The following is a 21,389-nucleotide window of genomic DNA, read 5'->3' as shown; positions in this document are numbered from 1 at the left end:
TATTATTATTATTATTATTATTATTATTATTATTATTATTATTATTATTATTATTATTATTATTATTATTATTATTATTATTATTATTATTATTATTATTATTATTATTATTATTATTATTATTATTATTATTATTATTATTATTATTATTATTATTATTATTATTATTATTATTATTATTATTATTATTATTATTATTATTATTATTATTATTATTATTATTATTATTATTATTATTATTATTATTATTATTATTATTATTATTATTATTATTATTATTATTATTATTACTTTTAAAATCATTATAAATAAAATAATTTGAACTCTTTGTTTTATTAGTTATTTCTTTTTTTTTTATTAAAAAAATATCATTTGGTTTCACAATCATTTTCTATAAATATATATTTTATGACCTAATATAATGACCTTTAATCCACCGTTACATACTCATATTCACTTCTTAATACTAACAACACTAACAAACAAAATCAAAACGATTTATATTGAAGCGTTTTTATATAGTAGAATTGAGTAATTGGTTTGAATTTTGAGAAAACTAAAGCATATCTCATTTTTATCTAAAACAATAAGTATTCCACATTTTAACTACGAGAGGACAAATGTCATCGAAATAAATTTGAAATTTTGAAGAAAAATTTCAGAAATGTCCTAGATCGAGTTGAAAACCAAACCATTCATTTTGTAAGAGTGGAAAGACCTTTGATATTTGTTTTATTTTAAATGAATCGGTTATATATATATATATAAATATAATTTTTATATAAACATAAATTAAGAAAATATATTGTAAGAATAACCTAACAAAGTCTAATATCTAAATTTGTAATTTAACCTTGAGTGTTTCTTTAAAGAGATATTTTTTAAAAAAAGTTGTATAATTTAAAGAGATATTTGAAAATATAGCAATTAGATTCAAAACAATTAAAAATATAACAATATTTAAACAAATTTATAAATATAGCAAAATCTATCAAAGTCTCTCATTGATAGACTATAAGAGTTGACATGTAGATTTTGCTATATTTATAATTTTTTTAAAATGTTGTTATATTCTTAATTATTAGAAAAGTTGTAAAAAGTATCAAATTTGACAAAATATTACTATCAATAATAGTCATCGATATGTTTCTATCATTAGTGACATTGATAGACAATGATATATTATTGATAGAATTCAAATTTTTGCTATAGTTTGTTAATATTTTAATTTATTTGCTATTTAGAAAACGGCTCATTATTATTTCTAAAATCAAAAATTATAATTACCCTAATTTTAAAAAGGAAGGAAATGAGGAGACGAAAGAGTATATTTGTGAAGGAGAGAATAATTCAAACCTATATATTTAAATTGGAGATATTTACATAAAATATAATTTGATATTAATATCTATGAAAAATACGAGAAATCGTACGATAGAATAGAATTCATTTGATGCATAAAATGTCTAAGAAATCTCTTATGCTCTTTTCCCCCAAAAGCTATCATTTCCAATTTCCTTCCTATAAATTCAGCTTCTCCTCTTCTCCCTCTTCCTACCTTCATTTCACACTCTGTACTCAAAAGAAACAAAGAGAAAAGAAAATATGGCAGAGAAGAAATCGCCAATGGCTTCCCGGCTGCAGAAAGCATTGATGAAACTCAAGGCAGTTCTCCGTCTCTGTCTCCTTCCCCGGCAACGGTCACGACGGCTCGGATCATTCGATTCCGACGACGATCAAAAAGTAGGTATACGGATTGTGTTGGAAGATCAGAGTAGAATCGCTGAGAGTTCTTTTGTGAGAAAGCTTGAGCGTGCTTCCAGTTCAAGATACGGAGGCTACGAAGAAGATGTCGATCAACGAGCGGAGATTTTCATCGAGAATTTCCGGCGTCAACTGAGGTTAGAACGACAGATTTCTTTGCAATTGAGGTATTATAGAGTTAATAGCTACGAAACAGAGTATGAACAGAGATCTCCGTCGTCGATTACGTGATATACTGAAATTGAAGTGAACTTGTTTTGTGTTGTTGAGTACTGTAATTAAATTTCTTTTCTAATTATTCACTTCTCTTGGAAACTGTTCATCGGCGATCGCTTCAATTTTTCAGATTTGTAATTGTTATTTTGTACAACGTTGTTGGTATTCATATAACTTGAATTTTAATGTCAATTTTTGTTTCGTTGGATTGAATCATTATTATATTATTCTCTCTTCGTTCATATTATAAAACAACAACACATTATCATCAAAGCATGTTGCCTACAAGTATTATAATTTTTTCCTTGAAAATGAGCCTATGAGGTTAGTAAAATTGGATAAACAAAAAAATTATTGATTCGATCTGAAGCATATGAGGTTAGTAAAACTGGACATTATTGTATTAAAATTGAATAAACAAAGAATTATTGATTCAGTTTTAAGCATATGAGGTTAGTAAAATTGGATATCATTATTTTAAAGTTGGATAAACAAAAAGTTATTCATTCAATTCTAACTTTCAAGGAGAAAAATAAAAATGGTAATATATAATTTTATTCTCAAATTTAAACTTAAAAATGAAAATTTTAATTTTACATAAAGGGGTTTAAAAGTAAATTTTAATGGATTCAATAAAAAGAAAAAACTATTTATCAAACACTAAATATAGTTAACATTCTTTTATAATAATTATTATTTTAAATTTAAAATCTATCTCAAACAATATATTTATTCTTTATTTTATTTTTAATCACTGAAATATTTTAAAAATTATTGAAAATATTTACTATAAGTGGTAAAATTTTAGATTCTATTAATAAGATAGATTTAATTGAGTATTATGTATACAATTTAAAATTTACTATAGATAGTAAATATTTTGTAAAATGTATCGTTTTAAAAAAAATCATATTTTTTTTTCATAATAATTTTCCTAAAAGTAACTTTTAATTTTTAAATAAATAAAATCTAGTTTTTAATTAATATTTATGAAAAATACGAAATTGTAAAAAATAAAACAATAACTAATTTTATTTTTGTTTTGGATTGTAAATAATTTGTCAACTTCTCAATTTTTCCAAAGTTTCTACGAAATTTCAGTTCATAAATACAACATACGTGTCATGATTTAATTGGATAAAAGAACTCAATATTCGAATCTTCACAATTGAATCAAATCAAACCAACTTTCTCCCATCAATTGAGACTTCAGTGCAGTCTTCGTTCCACTTCATTTTCATTTTCACAGTCCAAAGAACAAAAGGAGATGGAGTCGCCAATGGCGCTTCGCCTCGAGGAGACATTAAACAAACTCAAAGCATTTCTTCGTCTCTGCCTCCTTCTCCGACGACGCTCCATCTACCGGACACGAAATGTCTTGGAAGATGATCAAACCGCGAGAAACCTTGAACGTGATTCGAGTTCTAGGTATGAGAGCTGTGAAGAATTTGAAGACGATGTGGATCACCGAGCGGAGATCTTCATCGAGAATTTTCGTCGTCAATTGAGGTTAGAAAGACAAATTTCTTTGCAATTGAGGTTGTATGGAGTTAATAATAATAGCTTTGAAACAGATTATGAAGAAATATTGCCGCCACCACCACCTCCACCGCCGATTGTATGAATGAATTTCTTGTTGAAATTGAACCAAAGTGCTGTTTTGTGTGTTGTTGAGAATTTGGAAAGAGATTTCTTAATTTGTGTTTGATTTTGTCTTCTCATGAAAGTTAATTATGAGTTAGTTGTTTATTGATGCCACTTCAATTTTATCAGATTTGTAATTGTTGATTTGAGTAAAATATTGTTTGTGTTCATATGAATTTGAATTAGAGTAAATTTATTGTTGATGGATTGAATTTGTTTTTGTTTGATTTTGTATCTTTTCATTTCAAACGTATTGGCTATAGCTTTTAATTTAGTATTCTAATTTTATGAGCATTTTATAAAAAATATAACAAAGTAAAATATTTACAAACCATTTTGTATTTTTTTCACAAGTCATCTCCAACAAAAAGTAGAATACTCACGGTAGCATTAAGAACACGTCAAAAAGTTGCAAAGTTGCAAAGTTGCTCACATCAATTTCCAACATTAAATCTTTTGTTGCTCACATCAATTTCCAACATTAAATCTTTTTGACATACAATCTTCAGTCGAGTCTCATCTGTCAAGGAAACTCTAAGGGTGTGTTTCTAGCCGAGTCTCATCTATTAAGGAAACTTTAAGGGTGCGTTTGGGGGAAATGTTGAGTTGTGGAAATGTTAGGGTTATGATAAAACTAATGTTATGATAAATTGTGTTTCCGGGAAAGGTCTATGAAGGTAGTATTATGATAAGATGTATTTGGAAGAAAGTTTATGTGGGTAGGATTATGATGATGTTATGATAAGATGTGTTTGGAGAAAAAGGTTTATGTGAGTGGTGTTGTAAAAGTTTTTTTTAACAAATTCATATCCTAAATTCAATATTTTATTTTATTTTCATTTGCTTAGAATTTGATAGAACATCAATTTAGAAAAAAAAAAAAAATCAAAGAATGAACTTTAATTAGGAAGTAATTTTAATAAATACATTCACAATCAAACTCTCGTATCAATTAAAATTAACAATATAATTTTTATATATTTAATTAATCTAAGAGATAAATAGAATGGAGAGTGTTCGATTTCTTTCACTCACAAATAGCAATTGAATCTTTCTATTTCTCATCATTCTTTCAAATCAAAGACCAATAACAAACATAATTATAATTATAAGCTACTTTCCTACTACTATATATATCCTACGTACCCATAAATAAAATTAGTTACACATTCATCCATTATACTAAAAATACAAAAAAAATAATAACAAAAAAACTCATCTCTAGCTCCTCCAAACACACAAAATCTACCATCTCTCTCACTCTCTCTATATTTTCTAAAAAAATGGCTTCTAATTCCCAAACAAATTTGTCAAGAAAATTACATTTAACCCCAAATCCAAATTCCACTTTGGACAATCTAAGACGGAGAGATGAAGAAAATGTAGCGAGGGGTAACAAATCTGCTTCCATAGATGCAATCAAAATGTTGAGAGGAATAAAGAGGGATGAGAGGAAACAAAAGGTAGATTTAGAGAGAGATGGATGAAAGAAGAAAAAAAGGTAGATTTAGATTGAGAAAGAAGGAGAAACGATGAGCGCAAGAAAAAATAGAGGATTGAAAATGGAGGATGTGATAGAGAGTGAGTGGGATTCAATCTTTACCTTCGTCTCTCTCTCTGTATATATTGGCAGCGGCAAATAAAAAATTGGGTGAGTAAAATGAAAAGATTTGAAAGATAAATATTGGAAGACGAGGAGGAGAAAACGGTAAGGAAGGAAAATGACGAGGTTGGACGGAGAAGGGAAGGATGAAGGATGATTACACGGTTTAAGAGGATTATGAAAATGATAATTATAATGAATGACCATTTGAGGAATAATAATTAATGATATAGCAACATTTCAAAAAAATTGCAAATATAGCAAAACTATCGCTGTTAAACTTGTATTACTGATAGAATCATGATTTATCGATGATAGACCAATCACCAATTTTTATAACATGGTCTATCAGTGATAGACTCTATCATTGATAGAATTTGACAAATTTTATTATATTTACAATTTTTTAAAAATGTTGCTATATACTTAATTATTTTGAATTTAATTGTTAAATTTGCAACTAACCCCCTAAAACTCGAGTTTTATAAATTGAACCCCAAACAAGGGGCCGTGATAAATTGGGCCCAAACAACCCCTAAATCTTCAAATATAAAAAGCTCATTTATTGTTTTTTTCTTTTAATGAACTAATAAAGTAGAATTTGAATTGTTATTAGAATGAAATTTGAATGGAGTAGTTAAAAGGTTTTTTTTTTCACAGATTCTAGTTTTCTTTTTTTAAATAGATGCATAGGTATAGATAAGAACCAAATTAAACCAAAGTTAAAAAAATATATGTACCAAAATAAATAAGCCAAAATTAGTGGAATAGAAAAAATTTGAAAAATATTATTTTATTAAAATATAAGTGGAAATGGGCTTGATGGTCCAAGCAGGCCCATGAATATAACCTACTAGGTAGTAGTTACGCAACTCTATGAGGCCCATCGTTGAAGTTGGGAAAGCCCGCAGAACCTGATCCAAAAAGGTCCAATGGATCGTGAACACGTGCCATGCCATAGGCGTGTATGCGGTTTGATTTGGTTCGATTTGAAGTTAAAACCACACCGAACCGCAAAATGAAAAAAAAATCTTATTTAAAACTGAACCAAACCGCTCATCTGTGTCAAACCGAACCATATATGTATAAATAAAACTGAATAAAAACCGAACCACTTATACAAAGTTACAAACATAAAAATTTCAAAATTACAAACATAAATGTTTCAAACATTGAAATTTAAAAGTCCATCAAAACATAGAAGTTTTAAAATCTATCTAAGATAAATAAAAGTCCTACAGTCATACAAACTTCGTCAAGCCAACTTGTCCTTTACGTTTTGATTATGTCATTCTTCTCTTTCTCGTTCAACTCATTGTTTTTTGCCTCTATACCCGCTTTGAAGTCTAAAAAAAATCTTATTATTAACATATTATTTATATATATATTTAATTTTTTAAAATCAAGCAATTCAGCTTGGTTTGAGAACTGAATTTTATGTGATTTTTTTGAAATAGAAACCGAACCGAATCATATGAATTCGATTTTGGTTCGGCTAGTGATTGGTTCGATTTTCAACTTCATTTTGAACACCCCTACCATGTCGTAAACAACTTCATGATTGATAGCAAAAACACTATAAAAGTTGAGATATGTTTATTTTAGAGACTATACATATTCATTCTTCCTCTATTTCGTGACATTTTTGTACATATAATAGACAACGTTTCAAACAAGAACATAAAATCTAATAAAAAAGTGATATTTAATATTGTATATAATAAAATACTGTTATTTTTTATGATGATAAATAAATATTGGTGTAGTCCAAATGTGCGTGATATTTTCGAATTTAGATTTCGATCGCCCACCTCACGTATTGTAAAAAAATAATACATCAATCTTATAAAAAAACATATATATAGTTTGGATAGACGTGCATTAACCCAATGCATATTGGTTTGACATCATTGAATTTGAGAAATTTTGAAAAAGTGAGCTTCCAAGTATACTAAGCTAGACATCACAGTGATACTAGTTTTCTAGTTCCAACGAACTTAACTAATATATAAATATGTTAATGACAACAAAAGTTGTGGTTTGAATTGTATACGTTGATCTGAATTAAAAGAAAACAAACTAATATTGATTTTGAGTGTATTAAAAAGTACAAAATAAGGAAGATAAAAGGGAGCAAACTATAGGGTTTTAAGAACTTGTATTGAGAATAAAATACATTGTAAAGTAATCCAAAAATAATATTTAGTTTGAACACGTTACGCTCGAATTGTAATATTAAACTTATTTCATCTCATTTTTTTTAATTAGACTCTATTTACCATCGTCTTCACATTTTACGTTGTTCGGCCCTTAATTAGATATGCATGCCAACAATTTTCCTAACTTTGAATAATCTTGATTGCATTTCATTTCTTTTAGGTACTAAAGAATGAATTTTTCATAAATACAACAAAACACTCAAATATTCTGTTATTTGGTTGTTCTGGTATATTAAATATAAAAGATCTTGCTACGTGAAAAAAATAGTTGCATATCAATAAGTTGGTACACGTTTATATTTGGACGATGTTGGAGCCAAGTCTAAAATAAAAGATTCAAAACTTAAAAATTTAAAAAGTCTATTTATATATATATATATATATATTTAAAAATACCCCTACTAACAAAATATTGAACGAATATTTAGTCAGGTAGAAGATATGACAGGTGGCAAGATCACAAAGGGTCCATTGAAAGTGCAAATGAACGCTTAGTGATCATCGAAATAATAAATATACAAATAAATAATGGACCCCACAAAGGGTTGCGTAATTATTCCGTCCAGCGCCCACACGTGGGAATATGAATATCCCCACTCACGACTTTTTTAAATTCTTATTTTATTTCTTCAATTTCACACAATAATACTTTTTAGAAAAAGAAAAAAAAAATTGAAAACACAATAGATAATGATTCCATTTTTAATTTTATGGATTTGAAATTATATTTGTTTCATTTAAATTTTTATATTACGATTTTAAATCTAACTTTTTTTTTTTCTTTTTAACAAATAGTCATACTTCTTCAATTTTATTTTGGAGACCATAGAGTTTTGTATACTAACACAATTTAATCTCTTAATTATAATACATAATTGCATGTAAAAAATAAATGTAAACTTAATTGTTATATATATATTATAGTTGGGAGTTGTGTTTATATATAATTTATAAACTTTAATTCAAAGATATATTAGATTTTAGATTGAAGTTATAGTGTTATTATATATTTATTAGGGATTAGAGTAAAGATTGAAAGATTAGAACTTTTAATTTAACATTTGTATAAATGTAATTTAAATGCATTGATGGTATGTAGACTAAGAAATACTATTAATCTACATATACAAGCAAAAATCAACCAATCCATTTTCATAAAATAATTTTAATTTTACCTACAAATATTTGTATATTTCTATTTTGTTTGAGAGATTTTCTTTTTTAAAATTTCCTTAAAATGAACTAAAAAAATAAAATTCAGAAATATAAATAAAATGTAACTATGTTGTGCATCAATATGTCATATATCCACTGGCCTATTAGAAATATGGAATACTTCAATGTTAAAATGGAAAAAAAATGTATTATTTCTCTAATCGAGCGTTCGAAATGCCACAAGTTTGAAAAAAAAAACCTTGTGACCTATAAATGCCACGAGTGGGAGCAACACGTGCCCTAATCCCTTAATAAACACGTTCTTAATGTTTGTATTATCAACATCATTGTCAGAGGTTCGGTCTGTCTTCCGATATATTGTTAAAAATTTAATAATTTTTTTTAAAAAAAGATTTATAAATATAACAAAATTTTATTTTTATTCATGTAGATATCTATTTGTATCTAGAAATAAATGTTTATTTTAGATGTTATCAATTTTGTTATATTTATAAGTTAACTTATTTTATTTTGCGAACGTTAGATGAAAATTAACATTTAATTTCACTCAAGGATGAAAATCAACCCACAACAGTAATAACTAATATGTAAAAAATAACAAATTTGAGAAAATATATATATTCGTATATAGCAAAATTTTAATTTTAATTTATTTTATCATTTATAGAATTTTAATTTATTTTGTTATTTTAAAAATTGTTTTTTTAATATAAAAGATTATGTTTTGAAAAATAGTTTACTCATTTGTTTATTATTTTCCTTTGAAGATAACTCGGCGATTTTTTCCCTTTCAATTCCGATCACGTCCGTCGCTCGTCTATTTATAAGAGTTCAATTCTCGTCGTTCTTCTCAGTAGCATTTCGCAACTGTAATCGAGCTTCAAACGTAAGCAACCAAGAAGAATCACCATGGGTTTGAAGGTATATTCCTCTCTCTTCTTTCTTCTCAACTCTCAATTTCTTTAGATTATTACCTTCCAATCCCTCTTTCCCTCTTTTTCTGCAAATTTTTTGTTCGATCAGTACTTGGGTTCTTCGTTTATAGTGACTGATTCGTTACCGAATGATAATAGTTTTAGCTTTTTATTAGTTATGATCTTGGAATTAAATTGAGCAATTTCTGCATAGTCGTGCATTGCTAGTATGTTGGATTCGGTAGCCTTCCTTGGAATGCCTTTTGTTGGATTTATCTTTTCGGATCTGTTTTTAATTCTATCTGTGTTGTCATCAGAATGGAGACGTCGAAATCTGGTAGCTTCCAGATCGATAGTCGTGAAAAAACTATGGAGATATGGTGATATTGCTCCTTGTCTATTTTAAAGATTATATTATACAGCTTCGTTCTCTTTCTGTTCATTCTTTTTCCTGGCTTGGTTTGCATGGTTGTAATGTGACGACGATAGCTAAAATTAGGTCGGGTCGAAACTTAGATCCGAGATTGGAAATGGCTTCATGATCTTTTCTTTGCAATCTCCGCCACTCTTCCTTTTTCCGGAAAAAGTGGAATGATAAGGCAAAAGTGGTTTTCCAAGGAGAATATACCATTTCATGACTTTGAGTTATGTTTGAGTTAGATCAAGGACACCGGTGACTGTAGTATTTTGCAGTTGTTGGAATGCGGACTCCATTTATTCCTGTTTCTTTTTGTTGTTTCCAAATTGATTGCTTGAACTCGTGCTTGATCACTGGATTTGTTGGATAATATGATATTAAAAATTTGCTTTCACCCATCTGCTTAAACTTTTGGATAGATGGGTAACCGTATTAGAGCCGGTGGTCTCTAGGAGGTTCTATCTTCAAATCTTTGCAATAGCGTTACATGATATGATTTTAAACCTATTCACCCATAAGTACTTTCGGTGATTTAACAAGATTATTACCGTATAACGAAACTGTAGATGTTAGGGTAATAGGTACTGAAAATTCTAAAAACAAGAAATATTTGCTATGTTCTACAGAGATAAAGCTTGTAGTTTGTATCATAACTTAATGAGGCTGAGTTTTGCAGGAGGACTTTGAGGAGTATGCTGAGAAAGCAAAGACCTTGCCAGAGAGCACAACCAATGAAAACAAACTCATTCTCTATGGACTATACAAGCAGGCCACTGTTGGACCCGTTACCACTTGTAAGTTCTTTCTTTCACTGAGTGGAATTTCTAAAGAAAATTGTTTATAGTTGGAATTATGTGATCAAATTCTCCAATTTAACTGTTTATTGCATTTATGATCGATTTATAGCCCGACCTGGAATGTTCAGCCAGAAGGAAAGAGCCAAATGGGATGCGTGGAAGGCTGTTGAAGGTAATTATCTGAATATTTAAACACATGTGAGAATATTTTTGTTTGTTGTTCTTTAGGGGAAAACCTTCATGTCAGTGTTTCTGTATTTGGGGAGCTTTGGGTTGTGAAATTGAGAATATATATTGATGAATTCAGCACTATGAAATGGATCTTTTCTATTTTTTTATGACATTAAGGGGCATTTGGTTTAACTAACTTTTAGAGTGGAAAACTTTTTAAGTAAAATATACTTTTTTCTCAGATTAATTCAATAAGACACTAAAATATGTTTAATCTTTACTGGGAATGAACTCTTCTTTAAGTTTTACCCAATTCTAAAATGTACAAGAATGAGCTAAAATTGAAGAGAATCAAATATTTTCTTTGCAGCAAAATCCAAGGAAGATGCAATGAATGACTACATCACCAAGGTGAAACAATTGCAAGAGGCAGCTGCTGCTAGCTGATGAGTTTCTTGATTACCTGTATGAACAATGATGTTGAAATAATCCTTGTTTTAAGTTCAGTACTTTAATCGTATTTATCTAAGTTGTGTAACAATGAACTATGTGCAAGTATTATCAGTCATATTTAGCAAATGCGTCTTCAACCCTTTAACCAAATTATGATACAATTGCTATGCTTGTTTGGAACGACTTTTTAACTATTCAAAAAAGAAAACAACGTTTGTTTAAACAATTAAAAAGTCATTTCAAATAGGTCCATGACTAACTTGGATGACTGAATCTTTTTTGTTTATTGATTCATAACAACAAATTCAGCCTCGACCGTTTACAAAATTATGATACAATTGCTATGCTTGTTTGGAACGACTTTTTAACTATTCAAAAAAGAAAACAACATTTGTTTAAACAATTAAAAAGTCATTTCAAACAGGTCCATGACTAACTTGGATGACTGAATTTTTTTTGTTTATTGATTCATAACAACAAATTCAGCCTCGACCGTTTACAAAACCAAGGATCAAACTAAGCTTCCATTACTCTTAGGATCAAACCTTTGCCCACACAACAAGACCAAATTCGGCCTCAATGGTTTACAAAACCAAGGATCAAACAAAGCTTCCTTTACTCTTAGGATCAAACCTTTGCCCACACAAAAGACCACTAGATAGGGTGAACTAACAATCCTGAAGTCTTGGGATGACTTCCAAGCAAGTGAAAGGATCATAGAAATTACAAGATATGTATAAAGTTTCTAAATACATCTGCTTCTTTTAGGTGGCTATGGAGAATGATCATGTATTTCTAACAAGTCCTTTTTCCTCGCGTTCTCCTTTTCAAGCAAGTAAATTCTCTCTGCTTCAGGTAGAGCCATAACTAAAGCATGCAACTTTAGGTTCATTTCGTTAACCTTTTCAATGAGTCGATCATTTGTGAACATTCCAAGCGTCACATCTCGTAAGGTTTCCCAACTTTCAATCAATGGTAAGAAAATAATTACAGCAGAGCCTATCGTTCCCCATGCTATTGATATTATCGCCCAAAGTGTGAAATATTTCTTGTTAAACTCTCCTGCACAATAGAAAAAACAAAGAATAAGTAATGGAAGAAGAGTCCGTCTAGGGAAGACTATCCTTTTTTCCTTGTGTCATTCAAATGGACGATGATGATCAAAGAGAATTACCTATTGGAAGAGAGAGAACAGGCCATAGTACAACAATTACTATGGTAAATCCAATGCCCCATTTCATTATCCATGCCTTTGCTCTAATCAATTTTGCCTCTGTGTACTCTTCAGTTGGAATATCACCATTGTCCTTTTCAACCGTCGAAATTGCCCTTGTGGTCTCCCAGTCATAGTTTTGAGGCTCCAATAGGCTAGATATTGCATGAATAACTCCACCTGAAAGTATAGAGACAAGATTTCCAGCAAGCATAGGTGCATTTCTACCTGTAGTATCTAAGTTAACCTCGCCATATTTGATCTTTGTGGCCGAGACCCATGTAACAACTCCAAGAACACAACCAATGGTAGTTCCAAGAATAGCTCCTTTCGAATTCGCTTTTTTCCACAAGAGCATGAAAGCAATTGGAATAACAGCTGAGCCAATGAACACTCCCATAGCAAGATACATCCATCCCAATGAAACTCCTGCCTTGTTAAGAACTATTGCCAGCAGCCCCATGAAACATCCAAACACTAGAATAACAGCTCTTGATACTTTTAGGATGCTCTTCCCACTTGCATTAGGGTTTACATAAGTTCGGTATATATCGTACGTGCACAAAGATGATACACTTATTAACTCAGAAGAACCAGCAGATGTTACAGCCCTGTTCTCCATAATCAAAGAACTCATAGTTAGTTTAACAATATAAGTTTTCAGTTTCCCATTAGTATTCATTAGAATGAATCTCTTCATCTTTAACTTACATAAAAAGCATGACAAGGAGAAGAATGGATCCTCCTTTCCCCATCAAAGCTATAGCAGTGGCGGGAGGCACGAGTCCACGGCTAGCCTCTTCTGTAGTTATTGGTAGATCAAGAGCTAGTGCCCCAAGGCCAAGTGAAGTTGCTAAAGAGAATGGAACTGCAAACCAGACCAATCCTCCCACCAAATATCCCTTGTGAGTTGATGAAGGCCTCGCAGCAATTGCACTCATCCAATATCCCTGAAATTTGCACCATGACCAAAATTACACTTTGTAAGTTGAAAGTCGATAGAGAAAACTTAACTCCGCCCCACGAAGAAACTCACGTTGTCGACAAAAACAGTACCGAAGTTTCCTATGATATTAATAATACCAAAAACAAGCCCTCCAGAACTCAACATTGTTGCATAGGAGCCTTTGAAGTTCCCAGAAACAGGGCCACAAGATTGTCCATCATGGGAAATGGGTTCCTGACATATTCTCGACTTGCTTGCTACCTCCATTAAACGATCAAATACAACACTCGGGCTACCGAGCTGGCTGCTTGATACATAAACGAGGAACACAAATATTACTAGAATCACATGAACTGCAACACGAAAGAAAACATGCCAACATCAATAAGGAGAAGAACATAAGGGTAGGGAGTCTTCACAAAAGAATTCCAATGGATTACCTATTACAGAATGTATATAGCTAGCCAAAAAAGTGGCCTTTAATCCTCCAGCCAATGTATATACAATAACTCCAAGTGGTATGAGAAAGCTTGCGGCGAAAATGTTCACTCCGGTGAGCGCATTAACCACAGCCGAACCGCCGAGGAGCAACATGGCTGTTACTATGATGTTTGTCATGAAGCAGAAGATAAGGAAGACTATATGTGCAGGAGTTCCCCAACTGATAAATAGCATATAGAGTTTAGGTAAACAAGAAGAGCCCTATGAACAAAGGAGATGAATAAAAGCCTTATAAAAAGATCATATTGATGAAACTTCCCAACTTACCGAGCTCTTACAATTTCACAAACGGTGTGAGCATTTGGGGCCTTTCTTTTGATCTCTATAGCCATTATTCCAAATAGAAGAACCTGAACCATTTAGTAAATGTATTGATTTCCCTATATTCTATAATTCTATATCAAGAGAAAAATAACCACACACGTAAAATTCTTTTAAAGTTTTTTTAATAAACGAATATAGATATTTTTTCTTTTGGAGTGAAAACAAACAAAAGTAGTTTTTGTTTTTAGAATTTGGCTAGAAATTCAGTATTTCTTTAACAAAACGATATGTTGTTTGGATTATAGTTTGGATATGTTGTTTGGATTAATACACGATAGTTTGGATATGTTGTTTGGATTAATACACGATAGTTTGACATAACATAGTATAAAAAGTAAACTATCACGATAAAATAAGAGCACGAGGTAAACAAAAGATGGACAAACGTAAAATCAAACGTTTTAAATTTACCCCTAATAGTTTTATTCAACAAACTATGTAATGCATCATATCAAATCTCTGGATAAATTTGAGGAACGTGATTAAATTAAAATTTTTATTCTAAAGTTTAAGAAGTAAATAAACACGAGTTTGAAGTATTTAGGATCGGTAGTGAACTTGCCTGAATTGTAGCCCCACTAGCATACCAGAATGGTCCACTAACCCCATACTCCCAAGCAACGTTAGAGCTTTGTAAAATGGTGGCAGCCCATGTCCACTTCAAAAACAAACAAACAACCATTCATATTAGCCAACCGAAAACCCACCCCCAAAATTCAAACCACAAAGACTTGGTTACCTGAGACACAATCACACTAGCAATTAGCCCTGTTTTCACACTCCTCCCTGCTGTGTTGAACCATTCCGACGTCTGTCGACTCCCTATATATCGATTCTCCAGCCATACCTAAACCATTTAATGACAAAGATTACAATAAAAACTTTTCTAAACTACACTTTGTAACAGTTTAGTTTCAATCATTTTATCATATAATAATGAAAATGATTCGTTCGAGAACTAAATTGTTGCTTAGGATGTAACTGACTAAATAGAATCAGAATATCAAAAGAAGACAGAGTGAGGAGGCTAACCAGGAAAGATGTGAAGAATGCAAAAAAGGCACCAAAGCCAAGAATAACAGAGTAACCTATGCCTTGATCAAGAACAGCCTTGTCGTTGAAGAAGCTGCTCTGCCGAATGCATCTGCCCGCCCCCGCTGCCTCGTAGTACTCGGCGGAGAAGTCAAACGGTGGGCACTTAAGGGCAGAAGAAGCCATAGCTGCTGGATAAAGCTTGACAACTACTGCTAATTAATGGCTATAAACTCTCCAGCAGCTAAAAGTGGACCAAACTGTGAAAGAAAGAGAAGGAAGAGAAGTTAGAAAAGTCTTTGGACAGTGTACTATTGGGATTTTGAAATATCTTCTTATTTATTTTCATCACATCATCCTCAAGAGAAGATTCTAAAAACAACCTTTTTCTTATTTCGAACTCAAAATAAAAGATTCTGAATTCGAAACATGAAAATCAGAGTAGAAGATCTTGAACTCAAAACACTTTTCCCTTTTTTCTGACTTGGGTCTAGAGTGGAAGATCCCAAATCCGAATTTATAATTGGTTTCATGTTTGTTTTCAAAATTATTTGGGTTGATGTATTTGATGTAGATTCTTTTGGACTATTTGAAAGATGCAACTTTGTCAAACAATGCAGGGAATCTTTTCCAAGTGGGACAGTTCATGATTGGCCTACCAATTGCATATTATAATTGCCTTTTCTCTTTTAACAATGTATGAACTGACTAACTATTAGTTAAGAAAGGTTTTAACTAATGGAATTGGGTGCAAATTTTGAAGCACTTAGGATCCAATAAATGGTAAACAAAGCTGGCTCTTAGTGAAGTATGTAGGGAAATTTAATTGATTTGTTTCTAAACTAGTGGCAACAGATCATAACTAAATGAATCTCGTTGTTGTACAATCATTCCATTTCTTTTCTTTCTCAAGAATCTTTATCTAGAAGATAAACTACACTTTTTAATCTCGATTGTATCTAACGTTTAGAAATGAAACTCGTTAAGTGATTATTTGGTTTTTTGTTATTGATTTTTAAAATGAGGTCGGTATCTTCAAAATTTCTTATTTTGTCGTCTTTTCTGAGTAAAATAACTAAAGATTTAGTTAAATTTTTAAAACTAAATTCGTATTATTTTTTTTTAATTCAGTTAAAATTCAACTAGTGTACTCAAGAATCGTATAAATTAAGAAAAAAAGAAATAAATAAATTTAATTTTTTAAAGTAAATTTACAAAAACAACGGTTTTAAATTGTCCATGGACTTTCGGGAGCTAGTTGACTAATGAAAAGGAAGTATGATTTGAATTTTTTAAAAATAATGTGGCAAATTTTGTTGACGTTTTTGCTAATAGGACAGTTTCAAATATTGAAATTAAATTTAAAGTATTGGTGTCTATAGCAAAATTTCAAAATTTCAAAAGAAAAAAAACTACAAGGAAATAAGTCTGTTAGTCTATCATTTATAGACCATAATCAATAAATGTAGATTTCGATTTATTTGCAATTTTCTACATTTTTTCTAAATATTTATTATCGTTGAAATTGCTATCTATTATAATTATCCTATTTTTATCTTATTTTATTAGTGACGAAAAGGGTATTTTCTCTATCTTATGTAATTTGTATGGGTTGACATTGGGATAGGATTTTCCCACTTGAGTTAAATTAAATTAAGCTATGAGTTGACAATGGTACATGATTTTCCACTTGAGTTATTAAATTAAATTAGTATCTTTTCAATTTGAATATTTTAATTCAAAAGTTTCATTTTGTTTTGTAAAAAAAAAACTTTCATGTATGAGTTAAATTACAATTTTGATGGGTTAATCTTGAGATTTATACGGTGGATTTTTCGAAAATAATAATTAAAAAGACAAAATATTTACCCAATGGACAAAGAAAAGTACACTTGATTTTTCCAAAAATACTTTTATATTTTTGAAAAAGCAAGAATCATAATTAATATAGATACAACATCATGTATTTAACTTTTCAAAAATTATATATATATTTGGAATATATTGCTAGTATATTCTGACATATATGCTTGGAAAATCACTAGAGTAATTGATTTCCGAGTAAGGATAAAGAAAATAAACAAAATATAGTAAAATGAAGGAACCAATAATTTGAAATATTCTACATTGAACGAATATGAATCCATGACACAATCAAATTTAAAAGTAAAAGATGATGTTAATGAATAAGAACATAATTAAATATTTCCAAAGATAATAAAACATTGCTAAAATTTAATAATATGAATCATTAAGATGATAATATCATCTACTAAAATCTAATGCTTAGTAAAATTGCCTACTTAGAGCTGCCATCATGATGGAGATAAGGGCTACGAACATTGACAGTATGCGCGAACGCTCGGCTCTTGAGGTGTCAACTATATGTGGGGGTTGCCTATTAGTCATCACACCAACAAATTTTGATCAAAATACAATTACAAGTCCCTATACACATCTATTATTCAACCAATGTAACGAAGAAGTGACTCACCAATGTGGAGAAGGACAAAAGGTGATGAGGTAATTGGCACCATTGCAACCGAAAGTGTTACCGTCTTCGTAGGCATACGTATAAGCACGAGGACATGCGGATTTGAAGAACTGTGAATAAGATGAGGGTTTACAAGTATCTGGACTACCAAATTCATCACTACAACAGTATTTTGCATCACCAAAAGCCTCACATGCGCTTTTACATGCTACACCTTTTCCACTTCCGTCCCTATCCGTCAGTCTTAGTTTTGCTGGACAATGGCTGTTTATATCTTTTGCACATTCAACTGTTGGGCAATTTCCTCCACCAATTTCTAAGCATTTCAATTATTGACAGTCAACATTTCAATTTCAATTAAGCAGTTTTTCAAATTCTATTAATAAATTTTTGAAAAAGTTACCTGTTCCATTTTGGGGAGTAATTGAGATGGGCAAATTGTAGCCATCAACGAGGCTGATATCGTAGAAATCGAGCCCATCCAAACCATTGAGAGTGATCTCGGCAAAGGTGGCGGGCGGGGTAGCACCCTTACCTTTGCAGTCAATAGTGCGGGAGCCGCAGTCGGCAGTGGCACAAGTGAATCTGCCGGTGGAATCTTGGGAGCAATAAGTGCGGGCCCAAATGCGGCCGGACCACCCCGACGGGATGGTGATGGCGTTGGACTTTCCTACCTCAAGAACAAAGCCGGTAGTGGAGAGCTGTGGTGAGTCGGCGCCGGAAGAAAGTCCCGGCCACACCGTGTAAGCACATTGATTTAAAATGGTAAAAGTTGCTGAATTTCCAGTACCTGTCAAAAAAGTTAATTAATTTAACTAAGATAAGGAATAGTAATAATTATTTTTTTGTTTACATATATATTGCTATATACATTCTTACGAATAAAGATAGACATGTAAAAGAATTCGACCTAGAAGAACATCTTTCCTAACGCATGCATGCATGTTGCTATAAATGAACAATAGACGTTGATTGATTCAACTAAAAGTAAAGCTTCTTGTAGTGATTTTATGATAACAAATCGAGAGATAAAAGAAGAGGAAAATACCTAACAAGAAAGGGAAGGAGAGAAGGAGAGCAAGTAGAGAGTAAGACATGGTAGCCATGGGAGAAGCTTTTGTGTTAGAGAAAATTGAAGTAAAATAAGAGGAAAAGACGATGGGTAAATGAATAATTTATAGAAGAAAGGAATGTGAAATTAATATTTAGGCATTGCGGGAAATTAAGGAACATTAGGGTTTCTCATTAGTAAACTTTATTGTAATATGGCAAATAATAATATAGAAAGAATTAATATTAATTATAGAAAAATATAAAATTTAAGATAGTTATAGAAAAAATAACTTGAAAAAGACTAAGTTAGTTATACAAACTTTTTTTTTTATAAAAATAATGTTAATTTATTCTTTCTATATATATATATTAGATATCTAAAAACATCTCATACCAAACTGAACCGAACCGTATGTTTGTGTCAAACCGAATCAAAACTGAAATGCATATACGGTTCGGTTTAAGTCTCAGAGAATCTCATGCAACCAAAACATCTAATTCTATAAAATTTTTCTTTCTACTTTATATCTAAATGGATCTCATGTCAACATATTTAATCGGATTTTAGAAACAAAACTTTTTATGATAATTTCTTTAATTTTTTAAAATAAAGCTGTACGTTCAGTTTTAGTAAACCATTTTACTGTAATATGGCAAATAATAATATAGAAAGAAATAATATCAGTAGCTTTTTATAGTAACTAAACAAATTCTATACAAAAAATTATTACTACGTCTTAGAAAAAAATTATAAATATTAATGGTAAGTTTATAGCATTAATGCAATATTAGATATATGTAAAAAATAAATCGTTATAGAAAAATATAAAATTTAAGATAGTTATAGAAAAAATAACTTGAAAATTTGTTAAAAGGATTAAGTTAGTTTTTTTTTTTTTTAAAAAAATAAAGTTATTTTAGAAACTAATGTAAAATATAGAATAAAGCAAATCTGACAAAAATAGTGAAGTTATGGATCCCACATCATTTTTTTCTTCCTTATATATATTAAGCGTGAGTCCCGCACTTTTTTTTTATTATATATATATAGATATTTAATTTTAAAAATCTTTTTTTATTAAAATTAATGTTATTTTACCTTTTAAAAATAAATATTAGTTATTATTTAAAAAAAAAGTCATTTATATAATAAAAATAATTCTTATCCTTTATATTCAAATGGTTTTTTTAAAAAAAATATTAATTATATATTATTTTGTAATTGATTCATTTTTTTCTTTTAATTCTTAACTTCATTATAGGATATAAAAAGATTTTTTTTTATCTATATATTTTAATAATTTAATTTCTAAAGTTTATGAATTTATATTTAATAACAAAATCCGTAACAATTTATTTTAATTTTTTGGACTATATAAACGGATCTTTTCAACCATTTTCTTACAAACATTTGATTGATACAACCCTCAACATTCATCTTTGACTTTGCTTTTATTTGCAATATATTTTTTATGTTACATTATGTTAATATTTGATGATTTTAGAGAGACCGGAAGATATACAAAAATGATAGAAGGTTATTCTTTTTCGTACTTCGAATCTTAATGCTCAACTATGTAAAAAAACTTATTATTAATCTTCCTACCCAACGATATAAAAAAACTTATTATTAAAGATATATTATTTTATTTAGTAATATTTAAATATAAAAATCAAACATATAATCTTTACACATGCAACACAAGTTAATATTTTATAGTATAGTAAATTGAAGGAAAACCATTAATTTGAAATATTCTACATTAAACTAATATCAACCAATATTAATACATGACACCAATCAAAACTAAAACTAAAAGATGATGTTAATTAATAAGAAAACAATTAAATATTTCCAAAGATAATGTAATCAATAATATTTTTTAAAAATAATTAGTACTAAATCATGAAACATATAAATTAAAACATGAGAGAAAAATATCAAAAGTGTTAAAAATGTTGTAAAATATTGCTAAAATTTAATAATGAAACAATAATGAATTTTAAGATAATCATAAACTATTAATTATATAATAGATTAATTCCATAATCTTTTTTCATCTACTAAAATCCAATGCTGTATATGAGCAAATTAGTGAAAATTAATAACGCCAATGGCGGATGGAGAACGTCTAAAAGAGAAACAAAAATTGCTGACTTAGAGCTGCCATCACCATGGAGATAACGGCTACGATCAACGACGGTCTGCCCGAACGCTCGGTTCTTGAGCTGTCCACTCCCTTTGGGGATTGTGCGTTTCTGCATAAAGAACAAATTTCGATCAAAATACAATTACAAGTCCCTACCCATCTCTCAAAAAACCAAAGTTTATACTATTTTTATTGGAACAAAATACCTATTATTCAAAATTTGGAAACTGAAAAACAATTCATTCAACCAATGAATGTAATGAAAAAGAACGAGATTTTTTTATAGAAGAACAGAAGTGAC

General features: G+C 29.8%; 5 protein-coding genes across 5 annotated transcripts; 3 read left to right on the top strand and 2 right to left on the bottom strand.

Annotated features, from left to right (window-relative positions):
• Positions 1–1,626: 1,626 nt before the first annotated feature.
• LOC105435054 lies at positions 1,627–1,995 on the top strand. The gene has a single exon (XM_011654405.1). The coding sequence runs from the start codon at positions 1,627–1,629 to the stop codon at positions 1,993–1,995; it is 369 nt and encodes a 122-aa protein (XP_011652707.1).
• Positions 1,996–3,205: 1,210 nt separating this feature from the next.
• On the top strand, positions 3,206–3,836 carry LOC116402928. The gene has a single exon (XM_031883430.1). The coding sequence runs from the start codon at positions 3,248–3,250 to the stop codon at positions 3,602–3,604; it is 357 nt and encodes a 118-aa protein (XP_031739290.1). The 5' UTR covers positions 3,206–3,247; the 3' UTR covers positions 3,605–3,836.
• Positions 3,837–9,360: 5,524 nt separating this feature from the next.
• On the top strand, positions 9,361–11,525 carry LOC101212578 (acyl-CoA-binding protein). The gene is made up of 4 exons (XM_004146079.3): positions 9,361–9,543; positions 10,631–10,748; positions 10,861–10,923; positions 11,293–11,525. Exons 1-4 carry the CDS (start codon positions 9,532–9,534, stop codon positions 11,367–11,369), a joined length of 270 nt encoding a protein of 89 aa, XP_004146127.1. The 5' UTR covers positions 9,361–9,531; the 3' UTR covers positions 11,370–11,525.
• Positions 11,526–11,722: 197 nt separating this feature from the next.
• LOC101208653 (urea-proton symporter DUR3) lies at positions 11,723–15,925 on the bottom strand. Its single transcript, XM_011652005.2, has 10 exons — positions 15,775–15,925; positions 15,392–15,651; positions 15,099–15,206; positions 14,922–15,017; positions 14,303–14,385; positions 13,975–14,195; positions 13,625–13,887; positions 13,300–13,538; positions 12,550–13,199; positions 11,723–12,437 (listed from the first exon to the last, which is right to left on the bottom strand). Exons 2-10 carry the CDS (start codon positions 15,575–15,577, stop codon positions 12,148–12,150), a joined length of 2,136 nt encoding a protein of 711 aa, XP_011650307.1. The 5' UTR covers positions 15,578–15,651; positions 15,775–15,925; the 3' UTR covers positions 11,723–12,147.
• A 1,752-nt stretch (positions 15,926–17,677) lies between these two features.
• On the bottom strand, positions 17,678–18,991 carry LOC101208897 (thaumatin-like protein 1b). The gene is made up of 4 exons (XM_004146147.1): positions 18,934–18,991; positions 18,289–18,675; positions 17,886–18,201; positions 17,678–17,789 (listed from the first exon to the last, which is right to left on the bottom strand). The coding sequence occupies exons 1-4, from the start codon at positions 18,989–18,991 to the stop codon at positions 17,678–17,680; spliced, it is 873 nt and encodes a 290-aa protein (XP_004146195.1).
• Positions 18,992–21,389: the final 2,398 nt, after the last annotated feature.

The sequence above is a fragment of the Cucumis sativus genome, chromosome 3, assembly GCF_000004075.3.
Source record: "Cucumis sativus cultivar 9930 chromosome 3, Cucumber_9930_V3, whole genome shotgun sequence".
NCBI lineage: Eukaryota > Viridiplantae > Streptophyta > Magnoliopsida > Cucurbitales > Cucurbitaceae > Cucumis > Cucumis sativus.
This window is presented reverse-complemented; position numbering and strand designations above follow the sequence as displayed.